Consider the following 25,804-nt stretch of genomic DNA (forward strand, 5'->3'; position numbering starts at 1 on the left):
TGGTGCTCCATGGAGAGTCACGCTGTTGCCAGGTCTATTCGCTGGAGTAAGCGAGCATACAGAGACCGTCCGATTTGCTATTAATGACGTCTGATGTAAACAGCTCCAATTTTGGTGTGCGAGAAGATTGAAAGTACGAAGAATGAAGCGGAAAGAGCTGGAGAGCTGCCTTCAGCAAGTCGATGTTTTTGAAAAGCCTAAATTGCTGCTAGAACAGTATCCGACGAGACCTCACATCGCAGGTACGATCAGGATTGTTTTCTTCCTATCTGTCACTCTCTTCAGGTTTTGTTTTTAACAGCAATTTTGCAAACTGCGTTACAGAACAATAATTCATTTGGGAATAAGTGATGTGAACAGACAAGGAAACGTACAGGCGACGATTGCTTGCATTTAGAAGAAAATGATTGGGGGTACGTAGTGGGTAGTGCCGATGCCTTACGGAGCTCCCATCTTGGTTTCGAATTCCACGCCTGGCCATTGTCGGTATGAACGCGCTCTCCGTGCTCTTGTATGGTATTCCTCAGGTTATTCTGATCTTCCTTCTACATCGGTCATTAAGAAATCTGCACAGAGCAGGCCGTTCACATAAATGGTGCCGTGGTGTAAAAAAAAAAAAAGGTGAGGGAAGCCGACCACAGATCTCTGATAAACTCGGAGGGAGTGACAAACTGCAGTGGACTGAGGTTGGAAAGAGTGTGTAGACAACAATTGTGTCACAGCTTGATAGGAATGTGGCAAAGACAAGACAACACACAGAACATCTGGACACATGGGAGTCAGCTGGGAGAAGATTCTGTGGCGAAATGAGACCATCAGACTAAACAGCGTGTTACACTGCACATTATCAAAAACACATCGCACTTAACCTGCAGAATGGTGGTGGCAGCATTTTGTTATAATGTTGCTCAACCAGGCCCTGGAGACCTTGTTACAGTAAAATGAATCCAGCAAAATACAGGAATGTCCTGGAGGAAAAATCTATTATTTATTATTATTATTATTTTTTAATAAATTTGCAAAAACCTCAAGTAAACTTTTTTCATGTTGTCATTATGGGGTGTTGTGTGTAGAATTCTGAGGGAAAAAATGAATTTAATCCATTTTGGAATAAGGCTGTAACATAACAAAATGTGGAAAAAGTGATGCGCTGTGAATACTTTCCAGATGCACTGTAAGTAAATGTAATACATGTGCATTTGTATTATAGAAGGAAAAGTGGAATGCTGGGAGAAGAACTCACAAAGACACAAGGGGAACATGCAGACCCCAGACAGACACCAAATAAGTGTGGTATTCAATCCCAGGGTGCTATAGTGTGAGATCACTTGGTGGGTTCACGCATCTGTTTAAGGCCTCTATTAGATTAGATTAAATTTTTTTTAGAACCTCCTCCTATGAAGGTGTTTTCAGGTGGTCAGTCTTCAGTGCCCTCTTATCTTTGCATTGCTATACAAACTATGACTTATGATTGTGACGTAATTCAACCAAACAATATTTGAAATGTGTTCTGGCTTCGTAAACTATGTTTTAAGCCAGTAATTCCTTCTCTCATTCCTGTTTTGCAGCTTGTATGCTTTACACAATTCACAATTCCTTTGATGATATTGAAGATAAACTGGTGGCCGATTTGGGTTGCGGTTGTGGAGTTCTTAGTGTTGGAGCTGCTGTATTAGGTGCCGGGTGAGTAAATGTATATTGAAATCGGTTCATAATGATTAGGTTTTCCACCCAAATCCTTAAACACATGCAGTTCACGTTTAGTTGGCAGTTCTTAAATATATAGTACAGTAATCCCTCCTCCAAAGGTGAAAATCCGCGAAGTAGAAACCATATGTTCATATGGTTCTTTTTATATATTTTAAGCCCTTATAAACTCTCCCACACTATTATAAACATTTCCCGCACAATTATACAGCATAAACCCTTTGTATTCTCTTAGATATTAGGTAAGATTCGTTGAAATTATGTATGTAAACACAGTTTATATACAGTAAAACCTAAATATTATTTTAAAGATATTGAGCGTCTCCGATATCACATATGTTACAGCCATTACGACAGACAGGCCACCATCAATAAATACGTACAATGCAAGAAAAATTGTATACAGTAAAATGTGTGTACAGTGACACTAAACTATGTACATGTAATAAGTACTGTACGTAGATAATTAATTATGGTTACTCACCAACAATGACATGACGACTTGTTCGATAACGATGAGTTTAATTTTACTGCACAACAAAGGAGAGCATTACAGCTCTTCTAAAGGAGCCTCTTCAGGTGACTGTGTAGCACCGCCGTTGTTCTTCTTCCAGCACTCTTCAATCCAAATCCCTAAAGCAGATTCCATCCAGACTACTGCCTTATCACGTCCACTTGCAACTCGTTTTGCGCCCTGGTTAAAGGACACTGCGGCTGTAGATCTTATATGCTTTTCCTCCTTTTTAAATAAAAAGAATCGTGGACTCATTGATGCCGTAATGGTGTCCTGCAACGTTGTAGCTGTTCCCTTCCTTCAACATATCCAAAACTTTTACCTTTTCTGCAATCATTTGCATCTTCTGTTGACACTTGGACACGGCCCCTGAAGCAGGAGCAGGAGCATGTTAATGCTGAATGAGTGAGATGAGACTTCCTGGTTAATGTAGCACTCCGTCGCTGAGCCAATCAGCACACAGGAACTTAACTGTGTGCTCTGATTAGGTAGCTTCTCAGTCATCTGCCAATAGCGTCCCTTGTATGAAATCAACTGGGCAAACCAACTGAGGAAGCATGTACCAGAAGTAAAAAGACCCATTGTCCGCAGAAACCCGCGAAGCAGTGAAAAATCCGCAATATATTTTTAGATATGCTTACATATAAAATCCACGATAGAGTGAAGCCGCGAAAGTCGAAGTGCGATATAGCGAGGGATTGCTGTAGCTCCTTTTCAGTAAATGTAATAAAATAAAGATCATACACTAATCTGAAAACTATCAGTGCTCTAGTTATTTCAGTTAGCTAAAATATGTATGACGACTCAAATGAAGTTGCATTGCAGTGTTTTTTTACACTGTGAGCCTCAAATTGACACAGAGAAAGGAGAACACACAAGATGGCACATTGTGGGTGAGCGGGCCGTGTGTACAAATCACAACACTTCTGCAGACCCAGCAATGTATGCAAATGCAAGAATGAACAGTGGGCTTTCTTTCTGAACATGTAAGAACCCTTGGAACATGGTACTTGACCGCAAATTAGGTGCCTTGTAGATAAAAAAAAAAAATATATGATTTGAGTACAGCTATAGCTCCAGTTTCCTCCCACAGTCCAAAGACATGCAGATTAGGTGCATTGGCAATCCTAAATTGTCCCCAGTGTGTGGGTGTGTGTGTGTCTTGCAGTGGGCTGGTGCCCTGCCCGGGGTTTGTTCCTGCCTTGCTCCCTGTGTTGGCTGGGATTGGTTCCAGCAGACCCCTGTGACCCTGTAGTTAGGATATAGCAGGTTGGATAATGGAAGGATGTTGAGTGTGGGACACACAATGACACCAAAGAGCAGAGCAACAATTTGAATTGGCTGAATGACTGATTGCATGATTGGAGAGATGTGCGATACGAAAATCGAGAATACATCAAGTTTAAAAAAAAATTGGGGAGGCGCAGTGGTAGCGCTGTTGCCTTGCAGTAAGGAGACCCGGGTTCGCTTCCCGGGTCCTCCCTGCGTGGAGTTTGCGTGTTCTCCCCGTGTCTGCATGGGTTTCCTCCCACAGTCCAAAGACATGCAGGTTAGGTACATTGCCTATTCTAAATTGTCCCTAGTGTGTGCTTGGTGTGTGTGTGTCCTGCGGTGGGCTGGCACCCTGCCTGGGATTTGTTCCTGGCTTGTGCCCTGTATTGCCTGGGATTGGCTCCAACAGACCCCCGTGACCCTGTGTTAGGATATAGTGGGTTGGATAATGACTGACTGACTGACTGACTGAGTACGGTTATATTGAAATGCTTGCCCAGGCATTGAATGACACAAACGTTTTTTACGGCAGATGCGTACACAAGCAAAGAAAGCCAAAACTTTACTGTTGCCTTTGCATACACTGTCGGGTGTGCTGTCTGTGCATTGTGTTGTTTTCACACACCTTGGAATACAAAGTACACAGCTAGCATTGATTTGACGTGTGCTGAGCTCTGTCCTCTGACGCGGCTTGTTCTGTCCACAATGTGCCACTTCGCATGTTCTCCGTTCCCCGCATCAAACTGATTCTGGCCGAGTACTTTGTAAACTGAAAGCTTTGCTTCTCTAATACGCTTGGTACACTTTGATACTGGCTATGAACTTTGTATTCCAAGTGGAGTGAAAACATTACGTGGAAGGTGGCACCTTGTGCACTTTTTTATTTAAGAGATTTTTGCACTGTTGAAAATACGGTATTTATTACTGTATTTGGTAAATTTGCTCTCTGATTTGTTTAATTGTAGTTTACATGACTGTTCAAATAAAATTAAAATAATTCTTGTTTAGTGTTGTTTAAAAAAAGACTCAAGTAACTGTTTTTATATAAATTACCTCTGTAGGACTTAATTTTAAACATTTTTAGGTCTATACTATGATATACACTGTTTATTCAAAATGCTGTAATTATCAAGATCTAGAATTTTGCTTATATCACCCGCCCCATTTAGTGTAGCCCACTTTGCAGAGATTTGTTTTCACTGGTATTAAAGAGTCTTTTTCTGTTCATCAGGGTCAAAAATGGCAAATTAAATCCACTGAGATTCAATACTGTATAACAATAAAACCTCCAAGGGGGTGAATACTCTTTATAGGCGCTGCATCTCGCTGTGCTTTTCACATAGTTATGTTTTACTAGTCACAAACTATAAAAAAGCAGGATGGTAAAGTCCTATTAAAACGTTTTCCTCAAAGCTAGTTTCATTTGAGATTTTTTAAAATTAAATTTACCTGGTTTAAAAGTGACTGACTAGATTATACGTATGCTAGTTTTGAATCTTGCTACTCTGGTTTAGTTCCCGGCCTATAAATCATTGTGTCTTGTGACCACCAGGGGGTGTTGCAGCCCCTCAAACTCCAGACACAAGACCTAATTTTAACTGAAAGTTTTTAATCTTTTAAATAACTTCAACTAAATGTTTTAAAAGGCACAAACTACAAATAATACAATTCTTAAGACTCTTCTTTTCCCTCTCCACCGCTTCTCCAGGCAGGCTTCATCTGCTTCCTCCCGACTCTGGCTCCCTGGATGAAGTCAAACGACTCCTTTTATCTTGGACCCGGGAGTACTTCTGGTGCCAGCATGTAGCCCAATCATAGTACTTCTGGGTCTATTGGAAGTTCCAAAAAGTAGAGATTGTGAATCCCTTCAACTCCACCTGGTGGCACCCATGGAACCCAACAGAGCTGCCCCACAGGACTACAAGTCCCATGATGCCCTGTTTGAGTTGGGAATCCTAAACTAGGGACCTTCCACTTAATGTATTGAGGAAAAAAAATGATCCAGAATAAATTTCATTATACTGGCCTCCTGACCGGGTAAGGACACTTGTACAGTCCCGGCCCAGATGCCAGTTCCTGTATGCCATCCATTACCATCTGTAATTTTTAAAAATATTTTGAAGCAGGTTCTTTGTTCATATAAAAAGGAAAATGATAGAAAATATCTGTATGGCATATGTTTTTTTTTTAATTTCACCAGTGTTTATTAAATAACGACCAGTTGTCCTCTTCTCTTAATCAGACTCTGTGTGGGATTCGATATCGATGAGGATGCCCTAGAGATATGTAGCAGGAACATTGAAGAATTTGACCTTAAAAATACAGACACTATCCAGTGTGATGTTTGTGCACTCGTACCAGAGAGATTCTCAAACAAGTTTGACACTGTAATAATGAATCCCCCATTTGGAACCAAGCACAATAAAGGTTAGTACAACAATGTATGTGTTTTATATTAAAAGGACCTGTCAAATCAGCTCTCTTCTAAACTGACCCTTTTCACAGTATGGCTGCAGAATGCCAGAGCTTATTCTGACATTAGACACAGTAGCTAGTCTCTCTATTATAAAAAAAATCTTGGAAGGAGACGAGACATGATTGTGTCAGAGACACTTTCACGTCCCACAAGATGAGCCTTCGTGCCAAGCGATGTAACCACGCCCGGGGCCGGAAGCCCCGTAAGACAAGAGATTTGGAAAAGTCCTGCGTGGTTATGTCAGACACATTTATTGTAGAGAGAAAGAAACGATATTCACTCACGGACAGTTTATACGCTGCGTTGTCACGATGCAATTCCAAACACAGAATCAAAATTCAATACGATATTGACAAAAAGGTAAAAACGAAAAGAGATCAGATATATGGACGTAGGTGATATGACAGAAGTGCTCAGCACGAAATGCAGATGACACGACACGGCAGCAGCAGCTGATCGACCAAAAAGTATCGCCGTTTAAGAGGGGGTGTCGGAGGAGCGACCGCGTCTCCTTGGGGTGCGTTCAGCCCCTCTCTTCACAATGTGAGCGGCAGAGACGCGAAGTGGTTGGTGCATAGCGCATGCTGGGGTGGGCGAGCGAAGTGAGTGGGGGTGAAGCCCCCTAGTATAGTAATAATAATTCTTTACATTAATATAGCACTTTTCTCACTACTCAACACACTTTACACAGTGATTGGGGAGCTACTTCAGCTACCACTGATGTGCAGCACCCACCTGGATGATGCGACGGCAGCCATTATTGCACCAGTATGCTCCCCACACATTAGCTGTTAGGCGGTGAAGGGGTGAGAGAGAGTTAGCCAAATAGAGACAGTAGATTAGGGGTAAGAATGACTAGGCCGTGGTGGGCAGTTTAGCCAGGACATTGGGATACACCCTACTTTTTACGAAGGTACCCAGGGATTGTGACGCTGCGGGTCCAGCTTCATGTTCCCTCTTCTCATTTGGGAACCTTTTGAACCCAACACCATCGATGGTCATGATGAGCTGTGCAAATGAGAACACCACATGAAGCAAAGGGAAGGTGCAAAAGTGTTCAGTGCTTTTATTAAAAAAAAACAAAAAAAGTGTCCAAAGGGAGCAGTGTAAAGACAATAATAAAAAAAAAGTGTGAGGAGGTTAAAATAATCAAATAAATAATCCATTAAAATGAAGTTAAAAACCCGAGGGCAGGAAACTGTCCTTGAAACTTTGAGCCCCGGTGCAGTCCTTTAAAACCTGGCGTCTCCTTAGCTTAACCCAATGCGAGTCCTTGCAGCTAAGTTGGTGCCAATCCGACAGCTTAGCACACCTTCCATATTGCTCCTCAGCCCCAGCCCCCTTTTAGCCCTCTCTGGCTCCAAGCAGGGCACCTCATCGAGTCACCTACTCCTGCTGCCAGGCTTGCTTCTCTGTGGTCCATGGTACCACCAGCAAAACGCCCCCGTCAGCCTCTACTTCCCCTGCAGCCGCGCTGCCTCTCTGCGGTGAGTTGCTACAACTGAGCAGCGTCTTGGCCACTCCAGCTATCCAGGGTCACTAAGCTGGGGTGGCCATCAGCCCCCCAGGAGGCGCCGTTCATGCACTGTGAAGGGACTTCCTCCCGGCTGTCTGCCTTATCCACCTACTGTGAACACACTTGCACCTGATCTCACCCTCGCGCCTTTTCTCTCTCATTCTTTTCACCTCCTTTCTTCTCCGATCAGCCTTTCTTTTTCCCTTTCTCCATTTTCCCACCCCGATCAGCCCTTTTCTCTTTTTCCTTCTCCATTTTTTTTTCTCCATCCCTTTTTCCTGTTTTTCTCCTTGCACTCGATCTTCCCTTTTTAGAATAGGAACGTGGCACAGCAGTGACGATAAGCAGCTCCTGGCAGCAATTAGGGTCACGGACGATCCTACATCTGTGCACTTCGTGTAGAACCACCCACTCCCACATCACGCCCTGGAACCGCTCTTGCCATGCTACCCAACAAGGCGCAAGTGTGGCGATTATTTATTTAAAAAGGTGCCGATCAGCCACGGATCTCATTTTATACTACAGGGATCTTTAATGGCCACAGAGAGTCAGGACCTCGGTTTTACATCTCACCTGTAGAGAGAGAGGTTGGGAGCAGTCGCTGATACAGCGCATCACCGCACCCACCATGTGACAAACCAACTCAGGACCTTAGATTAGGACCCGAGTGGAGCCATCCAACAGGTGACACCTCAGCAAGGTTATTCTAGTTTTGCCTTTTTATGTTAGTTTTTATTTCAATATTTTTTCTGACCTTACTTGGAAATTCAGTTTAGTTTTAGTTTTCCTTCATCATGTATTTTTAGTTTTTATTTTACAATGACATTTCTATTTTATTTTTATATATATTAGTTTCATTCTTAGTTTTAGTAATTATGGTACGGTTAAAGAGCTACTATGGAGTTTAGTTTTTGTGTCACAATGAGACAGAACTGTACACTTAACGGGTTTGGATATAATTTGAGTTTAATGTTAGTGGAAGCTTACTACACTACACAACACACTTTACTGTTCAGTTTTGTTTTTGTCTGATAAGAACAAGCATAATCAAAACCATCCATCCATCCATTATCCAACCCGCTGAATCCGAACACAGGGTCACGGGGGTCTGCTGGAGCCAATCCCAGCCAACACAGGGCACAAGGCAGGAACCAATCCCAGGCAGGGTGCCAACCCACCGCAGATAATCAAAACCAGGTACTGAATATGAATAATTTTACACAATTTTATAATTTTTAAAATATTTTTATATCATTTGTGCTGAACAAATCTCCGCTGATTGTTAGCACTTTTTTTCTTTGGCCAATTTGTAATGAAATTTAGGTGAATTTTAAGGTGCAAGGGTTTTTTACTCTAAATGTCTACAGCACACCACATATCCTGCTCCAACGACAATGTGCTTATAATGAATGCCTTCAATATTTCATTCAAAAATCTCAAAACACTGGGCTTTGTTATTTTCTACCAGCCATATTGATCTTTGATTCCATCTCAGGCACAAACAATTTATAGACAAAATTTTGCACCTGCAGGCCTGAAAAGATATAAAAAAAAAGTAAGAAAAGAGATTCTACTGTGTTCTGACAGGTGTGACCATGAAAATCATGGGGGCTTAGGAAGAACAGGGCTCTTAGGCTTAAATGAGTGTGCAGACCCCACCTAGCAGTATTGAGGGAAACAAAGAAAAACAAGCATGTAGTATGAAGGTTAAGGGCAGTGAGATTTCAATAGCCCACCATAAGAACAGTAAACCCATAATGAGCAGAGCAAGAGCAGGTAATAAGAGTATGGACAGGCACAAAATGACACAGACAGCATCTGAGATTACGAACAATATATACATTATCAAAATCTGTTTGTCCAGAGCAGCATCACAGGAAACAGGAAACAACCACAGCAGGTTTGGATGTAAGGCAGGAAAAATCCCTGGTATGCGATATGTATGATATGGCTGATGTTAAGAACAAAAAGAATGTGATATTTCAACTATCTGTTTTGAGAGAGAGAGAGAGAAACATTGAAAAAATGGGGACAGATATTTTAAAACATAATTCTGCTATTGGATTATTTTCACAATATATATAGTATATTTATCTTTTCATCACTTGGCAGACTCTCTTCGCCTACCTACCTGTAGTTCAGTAGAGACATTGCCAACTCAGGAATTTTACAAGGTTTGTATCACTTTGTTGTTAAACGACATTTTTAAAGCAAAAGTGATTGGTCAGCAACAATAAAGTATGTTGATCTTGTATGATGACCTTGTCAATCTCTCGATCAGTGTCGTTTTATTTTCAAAAATCGACTTTCTCGTGTACTCAGATATGGGGATGGATATTTGAGGAGTAAACCGCAAGACAATGATTATATTATGCACATTACAGAACCATCAACAACAAATCAAATTAATAATATATTGAACAATTATTATAAAAGTAAAGTTGAATAAATCGGACTCTGCTGCTGCATGAATAAAAAAAATCGAGTATGTGTTCAGGTGAAGTACCACTTCTGGTTAATGGATTTGGCCCAAAAGCTAATAAAGATCTACAATTCTGGTGTAACAACCACACGCCAAATTTCATCCATCTATCTAGTTGTGTTTTGCGTTACCGTGTTTACACACACACAATTCCAAAAAACGGTATTTTCGGACTCAGTAGAGGTCTAAAGAGTCAAGTTTCATCAAAATGTCGAGGTCGAATTTTTTTCATGATTCGTATACTTTCTCTGTACTTCGTATACTTCGTGTGCGAAGTGGCAGGTGAATTACTGTCAACAAAAAGCTGGCACCTGAGAAATAAACTGAAATGTTACTCACTTGTGATTTTTCTGTCCATATGGTAAAGTTTTTGTTGACCGGCACATTCCAATTTCAGGCATTTGAATTGCATCTTGATATACAAATGCAAAGAAAGGCAGCGTGTAAATCGCGTGGTTAAATGTCTTTTTTGCGGAACATATAACGTGGGGGATGTTGAACACACACTATACGACTATACTTCCTTAGAAGGCTGGAGTCCTTCAACATCTGCAAACTCCTGTCAATCATGGAGAATCCACTGCATCCACTAAACAGTGTCATCTCCAGACAGAGGAGCAGCTTCAGCGACAGACTGCTGTCACCGTCCTGCTCCACTAACAGACTGAGGAGATCGTTCCTTCCCCACACTATGCGACTCTTCAATTCCACCCGGGGGGGGGGGGGGTAAACGTTAACATTATTCAAAGTTATTGTCTGTCTGTATATCTGCATTGTTATCACTCTTTAATATTTTTCATTAGTATACTGCTGCTGCAGTATGTGAATTTCCCCTTGGGATTAATAAAGTATCTATCTAAGGAGATGCTGTCGGAACAGCTGCTGGCGAGCTGCATGTTCTGCTTGTCGCACTGCGCATCGATCATTTAAAAGCCTGTACAGCAGCTGTCCTTTTGTCTCACTGCTTTGTCTTGCGGGACATCAAAATGTCTCTTGTGGGACGTCTGAGCTGATTATTTCCTTATTTTCTGAATTTGCACGTAGATTATTATTGTTCTTTTGTGCATCATTTTTTGCCCAATTTTCTCTCCAAGGCTTTTGTGTCTCTTTTCGACACGCTGCTCTTTCTTCTTCACTTAGTCATCCACGTGCCATCTAGAATGTCTTAACATTTTTAAGAGCTGGGAAGACATGAAGTGTGTGTCCGTGAACTTGTTTTAAATTGTTTGTAAGTTGGTCGTGACATGCAAAAGTCATCGTCTTGTGGGTCTTGCTTCCTAAGGTTGTAATGTCTAGTCTCGTGTGACGTCAAAGTGTCTCTCTGAGATGATCACGCCTCGACCCAAAATTTTTTTATATAATAGATACATATTTCATTTTTGCCTATCAATCTTCATTCAGTAACCCATCACAAAGTGAAAACATTTTTTCCAGAAATGTTTGCAAAATTCTTAAAATAAAAAATAAAAAAAAAATTCAACAACTGAAATCTCTCATTCTTTGAAGCATTCCGAGCCTTTGTTGTGCCCCTTGTTTGCTTTAATTATCTGTTACTATACATTGGGGCAGGTAAGATGGAGAACAAACTGACCCTTTAAAATACCAGCAGTCGATTCTATAATGGAGTAGCACAGATGTCGACCAACGTGTTGAGAAACTGAAGTAATGACAAGCAGTCGTCTCCTGTATACCTGCAAGTCTTTCATTTGTCATCGAGTAAAGAAAAGCAATCGAGATCAAGTGTTTTTTTTTTAAACTTGCTATTTTCTCGATTTTCGTATCACACATATCTCCAACCGTGCAATCAGTCATTCAGCCGATTCAAATCGTTGCTCTGCTCTTTGGTGTCATTGTGTGTCCCACACTCAACATGGACCAGAGAAAGCAAAGGAGAGCGTCGTCTGAGGAGATCAAAAAGAAAATGATAGACAAGCATCTAAAAGGAAAAGGCTACAAGACCACCATCTCCAAGCAGCTTGATGTGCCTGTGACAACACTTGCAAATATTATGAAGAAGTTGAAGGTCCATGGGACTGTAGCCAACCTCCCTGGACATGACCACAAGAGGAAAATCAACCCCAGAATAGACAGATGGACAGTGAGGATGACAGACAAAAAGACAAGAATGACTTCCAAAGCAATACAAGCTGAACTCCTATGTCAGGGTCCATCAGTGTCTGATCGCACCATCTGTCGCTTTTTGGGTGACTGTAGGCTCAATGGAAGAAGGCCCAGGAGAACTCCACATCAAAAAGCCAGACTGTAATTTGCTCAAACGCATATTGACAAGCCACAATGATTCTGGGAGAATGTCCTTTGGACCGAAGATATATAAATGGAGCTTTTTGGCAAGTCACATCAGCTCCATGTCCACAGACGAAAAAATGAAGTTTTCATAGAGAAGAACACCACAGCTGCTGTGAAACATGGAGGAGGCTCGCTTATGTTTTGGGGCTGCTTTGCTGAGTCTGTGCAGAGAACAATGAAATCTCAAGACTTATCAAGACATTCTGGAGTGAATCATACTGTTCAGTGTCAGTGTGCTGTGTCTCAGTTGCAGGCCATGTACCCTCCAGCAGGATGACAATCCAAAACACACAAGTAAAAGCCCCCCAAGAATGAAGAAGAACAAAACATTGGACTGTTCTGAAGTGGCCTTCTGTGAACTCTGACTTGAATTCTATTGAACGTCTATGGAAAGAACTGAAACATGCAGTCTAGAAAAGACCCCTTCAAACCTGACACCACTTTGAGCAGTTTGATCATTAAGAGTGGGCCAAACAAAATTAGGGTTAGGGTTAGGCAACAAAATATTACGTTAACAGTCCCATCATTTTTGTCTGGGCCATTTTCATTTGTGTCGTTATTGGAAATATTGAATCAAAACTCAAACGTAAAGTCTGATTTATGTTACAATATGGAATAAACTGATGGGTGCCATTTACTTTTGTCCATTTCAGGGATAATTGTGGGTTCTTTTTTTAACTTGTTCTCGTCTGTATCATCACATCGTGTACCATTTGTGAATGTTCTTTTAAATTTATGTTCACACTACAGGTATGGACATGCAGTTTCTCAAGATGGCTTTAAGTATGTCTCAGACGGCCGTGTATTCCCTTCACAAATCATCAACACGAGAGGTATAGAACTTTCTAATTTCATTAAGTTGTCAGATATTTTTACAAACTATTAAGTTAAAGTATGTGTAGGAAAGTGGCAAAACATGGGAGTTGTATCTAAATATGGTGGATTCAGAAATTATTCAGACCCTTTCTATTTTCACACTATGTTGGAGCCTTGTGCTAAAATCACTTACCGTATATACTCGTGTTTAAGTTCTCCCGCAGATAAGTCGGGGCTTGATTTTATCGTATAATTTCCGGTATTTTATAATGTCAGTCATGTAAGTCAAATGCAGGAAACTCACGCTATTGGTCCAAGAGTTTACAATGTGCCAACGCCCACCTGAGAGAGTAACCACGGAGCACACGGCCTTTTGTTTTCTATGTATTGTGCCTACGTGACCATACGGTAATACCCAAACTATTCTGAAACGACGTTTGCACCGTTTTGTGATTTTTGTATCTCATACACCTTTATTGTAAGAGCATCCCTTATCTACGATGAAGCATTCGATGAGAAGAAAATATGAAGCTGGTTTTAAATTAAATGTCATTGAAGTAGCGAAAGAAATCGGTAACTGAGCTGCTGCAACAAAATTCAATGCATCCGAGAAACTGATGTGAGATTGGAGGAGGCAAGAAGTGTCATATTTCTGAACGGACGTACAAGGCGGGGTCTGATTTTATGATCGATTTTTCGGGTTTCAAGACCCGACTTATACGAGAGTATACAGTATACGGTAAATTCATTTTTTTCCTCTCATCATGCAACACACAATACCCAGAATGAGAAAGTGGAAACAGCATTCTAGAATTTCTTGCAAATTAAAAATAAAGTAGTAAATCGTGCTTGCAAAAATTTAGCAAGAATAAAAGCGTTGATGAAATAATGATGAGGGAGAGAACATCGCACGTTACGTAAGAAAGGAGGTTATTTTAACAAGTAGTGACTTGGGCCTGACAAATAAACTCTGACCTTATTAAATGTTTGTCGTCGTGACTTGGTGATAATCAAACAATATGCTAAACGAACGGGGAATTGCCTACGCCGTAATATAAAGGGAATATCTTGTTTTGAGTTGTCAGGGTTATGGACTCCCTGTAGTTTTTCCGTTGTAATGGTTGTTATCTGGCAGTTTGCCGCTGCTCTTAAGAAAGGTTGTGCAAGTCATTTTTCGTTCACTGTCTAGGTGCGAGATTTGCTGCCGCTGATCTTCGGATAATGTCAATCTGTGGTTTGTTGTTCTAAGGCATCTTGCCTGTGCTGGTTGGTCTGGCGTGATGTTGATGTTTCCGGTTCTGTGTGTTGGTGTGAGTATGTAGGCTGGTGGGACCGTTTCTGTTGGTCACAGGTAGGCTGTATGTGCCTTTTCATTTTATTGGGAGGCTCACGTTGAAATGAAGGAAAGTGGAGGTGTAAAACAGTAGTATCATAATAGTTTTGGTGAGTAACAAAAGTATGCACCGAATAAACAGTCAAATACCACAGTCGATAACTGGTCATATTGAAGATTAGCCTAAGACCAAAATTCTGCCAGGAACTGTGATTCCTCACTATTGTTGTGGCAACCGTTGTTCATATCAAGCACCGATGGACACAAGCAAATTAAGGATAACTGAAATATCCCCATCGACACAAGTATTCAGACCCTTTACTCTGTACTTCGCTGAAGCCTTCATTGGTTGAACGTAACAAGCTTTGGCGATTTTCTGCCATTCTTCCCCACTCTTATGTTGGGTGGAGACTGGCAGTGCACAGCAGTTTTCAGGTCTCTCTGCAGCTGTTCAACTGGGTTTATGTCTGGGCCCTTTAAGAGCATTCATAGAGGTGTCTTTAAGCCACTCCTGTGTTCCCTTTGCTTGGACTTTTAGGCCAGAACACTCTGGAGCAGGTTTTTAATTGAAGACCTCAAAGTACTTTGCTCCATTTAACTTTTCCTTTTGCGTTGTCGTCTCTCAGGCCCCAAACCCACAGCCTGAAGATGCCACCACCACCTTGCTGGGAAGTGCTCTAGTTAGCTCCAGATGTAACACTCCGATGCTAAATTGTTTCTCGGGCTCAGTCTTTTAGGCACCAGATTCACCGCTTGAGAGATCCAAAATATTCTAGAGCTCTTAAGTTCATGTCCTCTTAAAATGGGTCTTTGCTTCTTTTCAAATATCTTAAGACATGAAATTGATATCCGAATAGAATTTTCAGATATCTATGATAGTCAAACTGGCTTGAGAGTCACACACAGTGAATGTCACTAAGTCCTGTGCCACCATACCTCCTGAACTAAGTGTATTCCACATGCCACTTGAGTTTGTACAAGAGACTTACCAGGTAACGGACAAGACGGCATAAAAATGCTTTAGGTTTCTGTCTCGGCAAGAGTTAATTTTTATTTATTTTTTTCTTTAAAAGCATATACAGAAAAAAGCAGATGACTGGAATGTAAAAATGGAAGTAATAGCAGGTAATAAACTTACATTTCAATATCTATAAATGATGATTGGTGTGACAGAAGTAGCCTTTAGAATACATGTAGTAGCAATTGCTAGGAACATCCTTGAGAGAAGAGATTAATTCTTTAATTCAATTTGCAGGTGAAGTAGAGTGCAGCTAGGCAAGCGTCTTTATTTTCTATTTATTATTTTTTGCCTAATAGAGCTGAAATATGATTTACCAGCCTCCTACAAATTCCACAAGAAAACCTCGGTAAGTTTTTTTTTTGTTTTTAAATTTAATAAAATTACAAGCCATCAATCCTCAAATTAGAATGATCTGTACAGTACATCCAGATAGGCTAAAAAATAAAAAAAAAATCTTCAAAAAATAATAAAAACCAAAATAGTGAATATCCCAAACCAACTTCAAATCTGTCAACTGAGATAAACGTGTAGAAGTGATTTCTGAATTAGGCACTTGGAAGACGAAGTGTGGGTTGAAATGCTGCATTTATACCATCGAATATGAACTACCGCTGTCCTCGATTACTGCTGCGTGCCTAACATCGGTTTTTTTCTTTTCCTCCTCCTCAGGTTGACATTGAAGTGGATTTCATACGCTTTTGTTTAAAATAAAAGAATGCAGTTAATATACAATTAAATGAAATAAGTACCGCTTCATCACTTGTTTTCAGAACCATTTTGTGTCTTCATTTGTTTCGTTTTTGGTTCACCAGCTTCCTCTGCTGTCGCTCCTTCTAAACTTCTTTTCTTTGGACTTGTAGGCTCTATAAAATAAATAAATAAATAAATAAAACCGCAAAATTAAAAAACATAGGAGAGTGAGTCAAGGTAAGAGGACTACAATTTTTCACAATTGCTTTCTAATAGCAAGGAGGACCACCGTGGCTGCAGGTTTTCATTCTAACCCTTTTTTAAATGAGTGTCCCGTTTGTGCTGCTAATCAACTTCTTGTGAATTAATTTTAATTTAATTGAATTGCTTCCTTTTAAAAAGCAGAGGAACAAACATTTCATTTCTTTCCTTAAACAGAAATGAAATGTTAAGAGAATGAGCCAACCGAAGACCTACTTAAGTCAGGGCCTCAAACTCCAACCAATTTCACTCCCACCAGTTGCTTCATTAGGCGTCTATTCTTGTTGTTAATTACACCCCCTGTTCTTTAATTCCATGGCTTGTTGCTCCTCTCATTGTGCAATAGCAGACATTTCTGAAATTACTGGATATCTTTTCTAAGAGCTCCATTAAATGTTTTGTGGAAAGGAGCAGATCTGCATTCCTGAAACCTTCACCTTTTCTTTATTTTCAGATATTGTATGATCAACACAGTTTACGGAGATACAAAATGAGCCAAAACAGGACCAGCATTTTGTTTGGATGCTAATTCAGGAAAAAAAAAAAAACAATTAAGGGTTCTGAGTCTTCAAGAACAATTAAAATTAATTCAAAAGAAGTTAATTAGCAGCAAAAACATGTCACTAATTAAAGGGTTAGAATGAAAACCTGCAGCTACAGTGGTCCTCCGGGAATGGAGCTGGAGCCCACTGTCCTTGAGGACCGACATTGTTCACCTGCCTTAATTAACTTGCGCTCATCACACAAGATGTGGAAATAAAGAAAAGTGAAGGTCGCAATAAAGTTGATCTGCTCAGGTTACCAAAGCATTTTGACTTGAGTTTTTGGAAAATAACAGAAGATCAGTTTTGAAAATGTCTGCAATGGCAGAAGTCGTCGTAGAATTAAACAAGTTAAACAAACAAAACAAAACTGTCTTCTCATTAAGAAGCTGGCTGAAGTTTGAAGTTGTTTAGCTGGTCATCTGTTGGCTGCCATTTAATGAAGAAGAGAATCAATTCAGAGGACTGAATCCTTAAAAATAGGGCCATTAAAAAGAAGAAGTTAATTAGCAGTGAAAACTGATCACTGATTAGGAGAAGGGTGAGAATGAAAACCTGCAGCCACTGTGGCCCACCAGGCCTGGAGCTGGACACCCCTGCTTATCTCAATAAAATCCAACATCTGTCTGTGTCCGTCCGCTTTTCACGAGAGAACTAAAACAGATTTACATTGGTTGGTTTTGCGACTTCTCTCATCACACGAAGTATCATAGTTCACTTGCAGTACCGATTTGCACGAATCACAGATGCTGCGGATTCATTTATATAAAAGTAACTCAAATTGAAGAGTTTTAAATATCTTAACTGCATGTTAAGATCTCTGAAATTCATTGAAATCTGTAAATGTTAATTTGGCTTGCCATACAAAAGTTAAATACATTTTGTACATAATTTAGCTTTGTAGTTATTGTAGTTTATAGAAGTCAACCTTTTCTTTCCTTCCAGTCCATGTGACTGGCGCAAGTGCAGGCTGCCTCTTTAGATGGCATGTCTCATTTTACCAAAGCTGGGATCCATTAATCTAATCTGCGTAATGCTTTCTCTTTTGGAAATCATGAAAATGGTTTTTGACAAGGACGACAATCTGCTGCAGAGCACCTGCCACCACCCTGGGACACCAGATGATCCCCAGTCAACTTAACTTCCAGGTCTTTGGCAAGAAAAGGCCATGCAGATACAGAAAGAAAATGAGTAGCAGGAGGAGGACGCAAATCTCACGGAGCGGAAGGGTAGCGGCACTTCGATGAACACAGACCGTTGTGAGCAGCATGTTGGTCCCGTGTTACTAAAAACGCAGCCACTGATCAATCTGCATATTATACCCAGGAACACCTTCACTGTGTAAGGCAGACACAAAAAGTACAACTGCACGAGAACAAAAAAAAATTCCAATGGGCAGACACTACATTTACTGTAAGGGCATGTAAAAGGGTTTAGGCGGTCTAATCAAATTACATTTTGTGCATTTTCTCGTAATAACCAGCCAACTTTCTCTGTTCTTGCTTCAGTTGCTTCACGAACTATAGGACATTAGCTTGCAGGATGTGTTGATACTTTCTAGACTCCATTCTGTGTGCAGAACAGATCCACTCCATGCTTAACTGGCAAGGAGTCCTTTTCTTGTTTCATCATACCACAGTATTTGTTCCAAGACACCTCAAGCATATTTAGCGTATTTTTATGATCGTATGAAGTTATTCCTCCCACCCAATGAGTCTTGCCATATTGATCATGCTTGTTGAAGCAATGCTTCATGGTGGACTGGTGTACCACTACTCATGTACCAGTTAAATGTTCCTGCAGGGTCTTTGGAGTTGTATGGCGACTTTTGCTTTGCATGCCTAATAAGTCTATAGGCAGTTCTATGTAAAACCAAAAGAAATCCGATAGTATGTGTCCCTAAATTCCATTGCTGATATGGAAATTAAAAACTATAATAATTTTATACAGTTCCCTCGACTTCCAAGAGTCAATTATTCTTGATCAGCAAACCCAAAGAACTGAGCATTGACTTTTGTCGCACCAGAGAGCCTCCAAGTCCAGTCACTATTCAAGGAGTAGATGGAGAGGTGGGTCCACGGCTATCAGTACTTGGGTATCCACGTCAATGACAGATTGGGTCTCAGAACAGAGGAATGAGATTTAACAAAAAAGGGGCAATGAAAGCTCTCTTAGGAGAATACGTTCAGTTAACGCGAGTAGTTAAATCCTTCACAACTCTACACCGTGCTATGATGGGCTGGTAACATCACTTCAAGAGAGGGCCAACAAATCAAACTAATTAGAAGTGCTGGCTCCATTAAAGTGACAAACTCTGGACCCCGGGAAGGCGTAGCAGAGGACAGAAGATAAAACAGTGTCATTATGAACAGTGCCACCCCATCCTCTGTTTGACACACCAACAATATTTGATTGACTGAAAGTCATCATTCAGCAGAAGTGTGGCAAGCAACGCTACTGGGGCTCCTTTCTACCAAAGGCAGTACACCTGCATAATGATACCACCTCATTGTGACTGCCAGGTCAGAAGTACTCTTTTCCTCATTCAAGTGTGGGTACACTTTAATAAAAGTAATAAAAGGAGTGTGTCTGTCCAACTGCTTGGTCACAATCATTCCAATGTTTGATGTGCACCTACTATCACTGCTTTAATAATCTCATAGCAAACGACATAAGAGACAAAACGCATGGCGTGGTGCACTGCATACGTGAATACCAAGGTCTAAGTTGATTACCTCGATTTCAACCTCTCACTGGCCACTTTTATTAGGTCCTCCTGTTCAAATGCTTGTTCACACAAATATCTAAATCAGCTAATCCACATGACAGCAACTCAATGCATTTATTCATGTAGACCTTGTCAAGATGACCTGCTGAAGTCCAAACCAAGCATCAGAATGGCGAAGAAAGGGGATTCATGGGACTTTAAAATGTGGCATGGTTGTTGGTGCCATACGAGCTGGTCCAAGTATTTCAGAAACTGCCAATCTACTGGGATTTGCACACACAACCATCTCTTGGGTTTATAGAGAATGGTCTGAATAAGTGAAATATCCAGTAAGCGGCCGTTCCCTGTGTGAAAATGCCTTGTTGATGCCTAGTAGTCAGAGGAGAATGGCCAGGCTGGTTCAAGCTGATAGAAAGGTAATAGTAACTCAAGTAACCACTAGAGCAGCTCTGACCACACATGTCTGGCAAAACATTGCCTGGTCTGAGGAGTCTTGATTTCATCTGTGACATTCAGATGGTAGGGTCAAAATTGGCATCAAACCTTGTATCAACGTTCAGGGTGGTGGTGCAATAATTTGTGTATGTTGGGGATATTTTCTTGGCAAACTTTGGGCCCCTTCATATCAACTGAGAATTGTTTAAATGCCAGAGTCTACTGGAGTATTGTTGCTGTCCATCCCTTTATGATGGGAGAGCACCTTTGGGATATGGTAGAACAGGAGATTCACATCATAGATGTGCACCTGACAGATCTGTAGCAACTGCATGATGCTATCATGTCAATATGGCCTAAAATCCCTGAGGAATGTTTACAGCATCTTGTTGAATCAACGGCACAAAGAATTACAGCAGATACCCGAAGGCAAAAAGGGGTCCAACCTGGTACTAGCAAGGTGTACCTAATAAAGTGACCGGTAAGTGTATGTCTGTAAAAAGCCAAAAATTTCCCTCCTAGGACAAAATGTTCTATCCTTAATCTCCAGATCCTTGGGCTCACGTGTATTAAAATATACTCATTTATTTAAACAGCTCCAGAGTTGGTATCTCCCAATTTTGAGGACTCAATTAACTTATGAAACATTTAAAAAAAAAAAAAAAAAATCCATGCGAGGGCGACAAGCTAGAAGGGGTTCAAACTTTGGCAAGTGCCACATCTGAAAATCTGTTAAATCCAGCAACCATAATAGTGCATTAAAATGTACAGAAATATTAAATTTAAATGTGTTCCCCGCAGAACTAATTTTCAGAGTGGAAAAGTAGATGGACCCAGATTTTTGTATACAACTGTAGAACACAGCCAATATGTACAGAACAAAAAGAATTTTAGATGCAGGGTTAAGTCAAACTCATCGTGCATTAACTTCATTTGCATACCATAGGAGTGGAAGTTTCTGGCCTACAATTACTGTACTGTTAGGCATTTGTCTAGTTTGTGTGATGGAAGACTAATTAGTAATCCTCCACCAACTGCAACTGTATATGGCACAAATGACAAGAGTGACATGCGTAGTAAATTCTTTCAAAGTGAGGAGAAGCTGCACTTGGGCTCAGGCGAGAGGAAGGTTGACAATATGCATCCAGTAGCAAGACGCAGAAAAGATGACTAGAGATGGAGTCCAATGCATTGGATGAACATGATGTCCATACAGTGCATCCAGAAAGTATTCACAGCGCATCACTTTTTCCACATTTTATGTTACAGCCTTATTCCAAAATTTATTCATTTTCCTCAGAATTCTACACACCCCATAATGACAGCGTGAAAAAAGTTTGAGATTTTTGCAAATTTATTAAAAATAAAAAAAACTGAGAAATCCCATGTACATAAGTATTCACAGCCTTTGCCGTGAAGCTAGAAATTGAGCTCAGGTGCATCCTGTTTCCCCTGATCATCCTTGAGATGTTTCTGCATCTTCATTGGAGTCCACCTGTGGTAAATTCAGTTGATTGGACATGATTTGGAAAGGCACACACCTGTCTATATAAGGTCCCACAGTTGACAGTTCATGTCAGAGCACAAACCAAGCATGAAGTCAAAGGAATTGTCTGTACACCTCCGAGACAGGATTGTCTCGAGGCACAAATCTGGGGAAGGTTACAGAAAAATTTCTGCTGCTTTGAAGGCCCCAATGAGCACAGTGGCCTCCATCATCCGTAAGTGGAAGAAGTTCGAAACCACCAGGACTCTTCCTAGAGCTGGCCAGCCATCTAAACTGAGCAATCGGGGGGAGAAGGGCCTGAGTCAGGGAGGTGACCAAGAACCCGATGGTCACTCTGTCAGAGCTCCAGAGGTCCTCTGGAGAGAGGAGAACCTTCCAGAAGGACAACCATCTCTGCAGCAATCCACCAATCAGGCCTATATGGTAGAGTGGCCAGACAGAAGCCACTCCTTAGTAAAAGGCATATGGCAACCTGCCTGGAGTTTGCCAAAAGGCAGCTGAAGGACTCTCAGACCATGAGAAAAAAAAATTCTCTGGTCTGATAAGACAAAGATTGAACTCTTTGGTGTGAATGCCAGGCATCACGTTTGGAGGAAACCAGGTACCGCTCATCACCATGCCAATACCATTCCCTACAGTGAAGCGTGGTGGTGGCAGCATCATGCTGTGGGGATGGTTTTCAGCTGCAGGAACTGGCAGACTAGTCAGGATAAAGGGAAAGATGACTGCAGCAATGTACAGAGACATCCTGGATGAAAACCTGCTCCAGAGCGCTCTTGACCTCAGACTGGGGCGACGGTTCATCTTTCAGCAGGACAACGACCCTAAGCACACAGCCAAGATATCAAAGGAGTGGCTTCAGGACAACTCTGTGAATGTCCTTGAGTGGCCCAGCCAGAGCCCAGACTTGAATCCCATTGAACATCTCTGGAGAGATCTTAAAATGGCTGTGCACCGACGCTTCCCATCCAACCTGATGGAGCTTGTGAGGTGCTGCAAAGAGAAATGGGCGAAACTGGCCAAGGATAGGTGTGCCAAGCTTGTGGCATCATATTCAAAAAGACGTGAGGGTGTAATTGCTGCCAAAGGTGCATCGACAAAGTATTGAGCAAAGGCTGTGAATACTTATGTACATGGGATTTCTCAGTTTTTATATTTTTAATAAAATTTGCAAAAACCTCAAGTAAACTTTTTTCACATTGTCATTATGGGGTGTTGTGTGTAAAATTCTGAGGAAAAAAATGAATTTAATCCATTTTGGAATAAGGCTGTAACATAACAAAAAGGTGGAAAAAGTGATGTGCTGTGAATACTTTCCAGATGCACTGTAGGTCTCGTCATATGCTAAACACTCCAAAATGCCTTGCTGCATCTGCTTTTCTGCCTGTTGAACCAATGTTGGTTTCCACTCTACCATCCAACAAGGTCCAGACAGCACCTACTTGGGTAGGCAATACAGAGTTCATGGAGGGATGGCAACCGGGCCTAGCCTGATTTAGCCTACGTATACTCCACATAGCTGCAAACCAGTGGAAGAGGAGCAAGCCGAGGAGGCATAATGTGACCCCCTCGACATTTTCTTGGCATTCCCAAGGAGGAATGAGAGCAAAATTGTATTCAAGGATCGAGTTTTCTAAACTTGCTCAAAGCATAGAAAACATTCTAGCTATATCTTGCCACAATAATGGTGTAATGATTCTCTGGCTTGCCCATTTCAAACATGAGCGATCTGTCAAAAGGTACCTACACCTACAATACTGTCAGACAAAGCAAATTATCAGTAGGTATGTGCTGGGGAAGTTGGGTCAGATTCACTGCATAGACAGGGCCCAACATTATTCAAAAGAGCGCAGATGCCAGTTTGTGGTCTTGCAGGCTGGTGCTTCAACATAAGCACTAGCAAGCTTACCTGCCTTTTGCTTCTGTGGGGTCTTTAAACAATTCATTTGCTTTTCTTTCCTTCAGCCTGTGGTTATATGACCCATTTTCATATTAACAGTTCAACATTATCGATACCAACTTGTGCCTTACAATGTTCACATACACCAAACTTCATTAATTGACAGTGCAAATGGTAGGTGAATATTCTGAAAAGACACAGATCAACCACAAGTCCTTTTAAACACGCTTAATACTACATCGAGGGGGTTGTGGGAAGTAGTAATCATCCCCAGAGGACCCAGGGCAGTATCTCCTATAGCCCATTGGGCAAATACAACCTTGACTGGAGCCACTCTTTACAGGGCTACACTACATAGGCCCCCACTAGAAGACCCAAAACACATTCACTCTTAACTGGACTGGAGTTCTCCAGAAAGAGCTGGAGTCGGCTACTTGGGAGGCATTGGCCTGGACTGTCCAACTCATAATGTTGTCATCAGAATGCAGACATGCTTTGCTTCATTTCTGCCTTTTTGCCAATTAGTTTCCTTGAACTTCAAAATGGTGAGAAGTTAACTTATCAGCTAATCTATAGACTTGCTGCCATTTTTTCACATTTTCTTGTGAAAGGATGGTATTCAGGGGTGGAGTTGAGGGATAGTAACCCACTCTTCTTATGAGCATCAAACACATACAGGTGGGTGCTTGATGTGGGAAAAGGAAAACTACTTTTTGTTTTTAATTGAATAGCACAAATCTTAAGTTCCACCACTAGCTCAACACCATTTTAAAATGATCAGGTACTCCAAAGACTGTTTCCAGAGTTTTGCCCATCTTCATTTCTTACCTGGTTCATTTTCTGCTGCTGCCGCCTCCTCCTCCTCCTCTTCTTCTTCCTCCTCCTCCTCTTCTTCCTCACTGTCAAATGTAGTCTTCTTTCCTTGGAACTGGACTTTACTCTGCTTTGAAGCATTCCTTTCCCTCTTTCCACCTCTTCCTTTCCCACCAGATTTTCTACCACCTGTTTTTCAGATGAGAAGCAACACAAATCCATTACACCAAACTTATGCACCAACATTTCACTCTGTGAGGAAAGAAAAAAGCTTCATACCTTTTCCTTTTTTCTTATTGAAAGTCTCCTGCTGGTCTTCAATCATCTTCTTCAAAGTCTGCTTTTCAATTTCACCTTCAAGCACTTCCCAGACCACATCTTTATTCTTTACTTTTAAGGTACCACCATTTGCTTCTTTGGCTTTTTCAAGTGCTTCTTTTGCATTGGATTTGAAAAGAATAGTGCCCTGCCATGTAGAAATCAACAGACAAAGAATCATGGTCAGCAAGAACACTCCATATGCTCTGACAGTGTAATGAATAGACAGGGTAGCAAAATAAATCTACATGTTAAAAGAAATACAACTCGATCAAAATAAGCATGGATCTTGTGTTTTTACACTTCAGCTCATTTGAAGATTTTGAAACTATTATGGAAAATAAAGTCCACTTGCCTCTTTTGCACCTCTGGTGAAGTCGATCCATTTAATTAAAGCATGGCCTCCAAATAAGGCATGAAAGTCTTCCCGAGAAGTCTGATCTTCAAGTTCTCCAGAGAATTTCAGCAAACATCCACTTTGATCATTCAAAGATTTCTTTAAACAAATTAAATACATACAATGTATATCCAGTTTAACACTCAAATATAAAAGCTCAAGTATCAAAATAATACACCACCCATTTCACAAGCAGGGCTGTGGAGTCGGAGACAATTTTGGGTACCTGGAGTCAGGGTTGGAGTCGGCAAAAATGTACCAACTCCTAATACATTTATATTGTAATAAAAAAAAAATACAGCAAGGTCAAATGTCCCATTTCACAAACAATACTCAAGTACTTCTCTGATGTAAGAATAAAGCCCAGTGCATAGTTGTGTTACTACTAGTGTGAAGTTCAGCTGAGCTAGTGTACAACCGGACATTCACGTATTGTAATCTGGATTATGGTACATTACAAAAAGTGTTCATTTTATTTCAGATATAATGTGTTTAACAAGTTCATTTGGGCGTAAACAAGTGTAATGATGTAGGTGGAGGTGTGTGCTATGGCCGGATGTGTCTTTTGTTTAACTGGCCAATACGGTAGAGAGTCCGCTTCCTAGCCAGTAGTTGTGGTTAAATGATGTGTATGTTGCCTTCCTTCAAATCAACATGGAAAATACACTAGCATATTAAATATAGAGGAGTCGTGGAGTTGGGGTCAGAAGTACCAGAAACTAAGGAGTTGGAGTTAAAGGATTTATCTACCGACTCCACAGCCCTGTTC

The 25,804-nt window shown here is 40.9% G+C and overlaps 2 protein-coding genes across 2 annotated transcripts in view; one reads left to right on the forward strand and one right to left on the reverse strand.

Moving 5' to 3' along the window:
• On the forward strand, nucleotides 1-16,200 carry mettl5 (methyltransferase 5, N6-adenosine). Its single transcript, XM_028806328.2, has 7 exons — nucleotides 1-242; nucleotides 1,569-1,683; nucleotides 5,736-5,920; nucleotides 13,025-13,107; nucleotides 15,497-15,548; nucleotides 15,741-15,790; nucleotides 16,114-16,200. The coding sequence occupies exons 1-7, from the start codon at nucleotides 143-145 to the stop codon at nucleotides 16,153-16,155; spliced, it is 627 nt and encodes a 208-aa protein (XP_028662161.1). The 5' UTR covers nucleotides 1-142; the 3' UTR covers nucleotides 16,156-16,200.
• ssb (small RNA binding exonuclease protection factor La) overlaps nucleotides 15,796-25,804 on the reverse strand; it is a 22,932-nt gene continuing 12,923 nt past the window's right edge. Inside the window, exons 9-12 of the mRNA XM_028806327.2 lie at nucleotides 24,994-25,134; nucleotides 24,600-24,786; nucleotides 24,336-24,509; nucleotides 15,796-16,307 (exon numbers count right to left, since the gene is read on the reverse strand). Of these exons, the coding sequence (XP_028662160.2) occupies nucleotides 16,201-16,307; nucleotides 24,336-24,509; nucleotides 24,600-24,786; nucleotides 24,994-25,134 (609 nt within the window). The 3' untranslated portion in view covers nucleotides 15,796-16,200. The remainder of the gene's footprint in view (nucleotides 16,308-24,335; nucleotides 24,510-24,599; nucleotides 24,787-24,993; nucleotides 25,135-25,804) is intronic.

This window comes from Erpetoichthys calabaricus, chromosome 8 (assembly GCF_900747795.2).
Source record: "Erpetoichthys calabaricus chromosome 8, fErpCal1.3, whole genome shotgun sequence".
Taxonomy (NCBI): Eukaryota; Metazoa; Chordata; class Cladistia; order Polypteriformes; family Polypteridae; genus Erpetoichthys; species Erpetoichthys calabaricus.